The sequence below is a fragment of the Gobius niger genome, assembly GCF_951799975.1.
Source record: "Gobius niger genome assembly, chromosome: 7".
In the NCBI taxonomy this organism is placed as follows: Eukaryota; Metazoa; Chordata; class Actinopteri; order Gobiiformes; family Gobiidae; genus Gobius; species Gobius niger.
Window position 1 is genome coordinate 39,690,966 of NC_136858.1, and position 2,539 is coordinate 39,693,504.

The 2,539-nt window shown below is 47.7% G+C and overlaps 1 protein-coding gene across 1 annotated transcript; it reads right to left on the reverse strand.

The window, feature by feature from the left end:
- On the reverse strand, positions 1-1,631 carry LOC306966007 (E3 ubiquitin-protein ligase TRIM39-like). Its single transcript, XM_079560638.1, has one exon. It carries the CDS (start codon positions 1,613-1,615, stop codon positions 5-7), a length of 1,611 nt encoding a protein of 536 aa, XP_079416764.1. The 5' UTR covers positions 1,616-1,631; the 3' UTR covers positions 1-4.
- Positions 1,632-2,539: the final 908 nt, after the last annotated feature.

Consider the following 2,539-nt stretch of genomic DNA (forward strand, 5'->3'; position numbering starts at 1 on the left):
AGTGTCAAATCAGGACCAGAGGAGCTGAGTTTGAACCAAAATAGTGATAACAAGGATTTAAAAATGGAAAGAGTTTCTCCCTGAAGCTGCAGTGGGTGAAGGAGTAGATGAGATCTGCAGTGTCTGCGTCATAAAAGGAGACCAGCCCCTCGTCATAGTCCACAAACACCCCGACCTTCTGAGGAGCACGCTTCAGGGACAGAGGAACTGGAGGGTCAGTACAGGCAACATAAGAAGGTCCACGCTTCATGCATAAGCACCAGAATCCATTTGTGCTGGTTAGTGCGTTCACCTTCTTTCTGTCTGCGGGGTCTTTGGCCACTCCCAAATACCAATGAGTTTTATCTTTGACTCGAACCTCAAAGTAGAACCTGCCTGAGGAGAAACTCTGCTTTGTAAAAACATTAGCCCAAGTAAATCTCTGAGGACTGTCACTGAAGTTCTCCTGATGTGTGTCATGGACCTGCTTCAGATCATTGGACACCGACAGATTGACCTGAGCAGTGTCTGGATCCAGAGTCAGGTCGACTGCAAACTGCTGCACTCTCCTCAAATTGGGGTTTGGCTTTGTGTTGACGTCCGGTTTTGGTATTTTCCTAATTTTTCCAGTGAATGTTTCCTTCAGATTCTCCTCCAGTTCAGTCAAAGCTCGTGCTGCAGTTCCTTCAAACGTCTCCAGCTCCAGTCTGATGCTGCTCCAGTCCTTCAGGCCAGTAGGGGGCAGTGCAGGGCAGTGCTGGAGGAAGTGGAGCTGGTCTTCAGAGCGTAGGAGCTGCTCAGCTTCAGTGCTCCTCTGCTCCAGCTCACAGATCTCCTGCTTCAGCTGTTGGAGCAGAGCTTCAGCCTGAGTCTGTGTGTGCCTGTGTTTCTCCTGCAGCTCCTGGATGAAGCGCTCTCTGCTCCTCTGCACAGACTCTATCAGAGCGCTGAAGGCCTGCAGCCCTGTGCTCTTCTCTCTGTCCACTGCTCTCTGACTGAGCTGCACTGAGCTCTGGAGCTCCTGGATCTTCTGCCTCCTCTGCTCCACCATGTGGTGGCTCTGCTGTAGAGGGACCTTTCTCTGGTCGAACTCTTCCTTCAGAGGCACAAACTTATGGGACTGGTGCTCCAGCAGAGCACACATGGTGCAGAGGAAGCTGTGGTCGCTGCGGCAGAAGAGCTCCAGAGGTTTGTGGTGTTGGGGACACATTCTGTCCTCCATGTTGTCCACTGGCTCCATCAGCTGGTGGCTCCTCAGTCCAGACACGCTCAGATGAGGCTGGAGGTGGCTCTCACAGTACGAGGACAGACAGACCAGGCAGGACTTCAGCGCCTTCAGTTTGGGATCGCTGCAGTGATCACAGGACACTTCTCCAGGTTTGGACACTTCAGACCTACTTCCTGCTTCCTGTTTGAGCTGAGAGACCATCTCTGAGAACATCGTGTTCACTCTGAGCTCTGGCCTTCTGTGGAACAGCTCATTACACAGAGGGCACCTGCAGGGGGCGCTGGTGTCCCAGTGCTGAGAGAGGCAGCGTCTGCAGAAGTTGTGTCCACATGGAGTGGACACTGGTTCAGTGAACAGGTCCAGACAGATGGAGCACAGGAACTGGTCCTCAGATCTCACAGCAGCCATTCTGACCTGAGACACAGAAGATTTTACTTCAGAGACTTATTCACTGATGATTCACCTGCACACAATACACAGAGAGTCCACGTGAATCCAGAAATACTACAGACATCCTTCATCATCATCTTTGAAGACCAGAGAGTCTCGTCCGTGCTGTGGGGGCAGAGAAGTGAACAAGGCCCAAAGTAATAGAATAGAATAGATTTTTATTGTAGAGGTAGAAATTCATCATATACATTATCAGATACTAGTGCCATAACTGGATTGTGTTTCAATATCCTCTGCTTTAACGGAGCAGTTTTCTTTTCTTCTGTGTATTTCATAGTTTGCATATAATATTAATAATAATAATAATAATAATTCTTTAGGCGCTGCCACTGAGAGAGTCAGAGTGTGCTAGCCTGATCAATGCATTTTTCCTATAGCCATTAGCTTTAGCTACAAAACATCGCAAATTATGAACAACCCTGTTCGGTGTCACTGAAGTTCACATGTTTTTAGTTTATTTCCACTCTGTTCATTTCTATTTAGCTTAGTAGTTTTGAAAAATATTACTTTAACGATTATTATTACATATACTTTAGTCAACAAAACTAACAATGTATCACCAGACGCAGCCAACACAAGTCAGAGACGCTCTTCAGGCATCGTGAAGTAAACGGCCCCGGCTCTTTCCTCAGCAAAGCTCTTTTTACAAAGATACTTATGTTACACAAACTTTGGTTGCAAGTGTCCAAGTGTAAACAAACCTTTTCTGCCGATCAGATCCTTCCTGTTCGCAGCTCTGGGTCGTCTGCTCCACAAAGGCTCAGTCTGATCACTCTGAGAGACTCAGAGACTGAGAGACTCAGAGACTGATCACTCTTATCTCTCTGCTCAAGTTAATCATCAAACAACTCTTTGTTCCATGTGTCGTCCTAATGTGACCCC

Coding starts and splice junctions, on each gene's coding strand:
- LOC306966007 (XM_079560638.1), bottom strand. CDS start 1,615: ATGGCTGCTGTGAGATCTGAGGACCAGTTCCTGTGCTCCATCTGTCTG.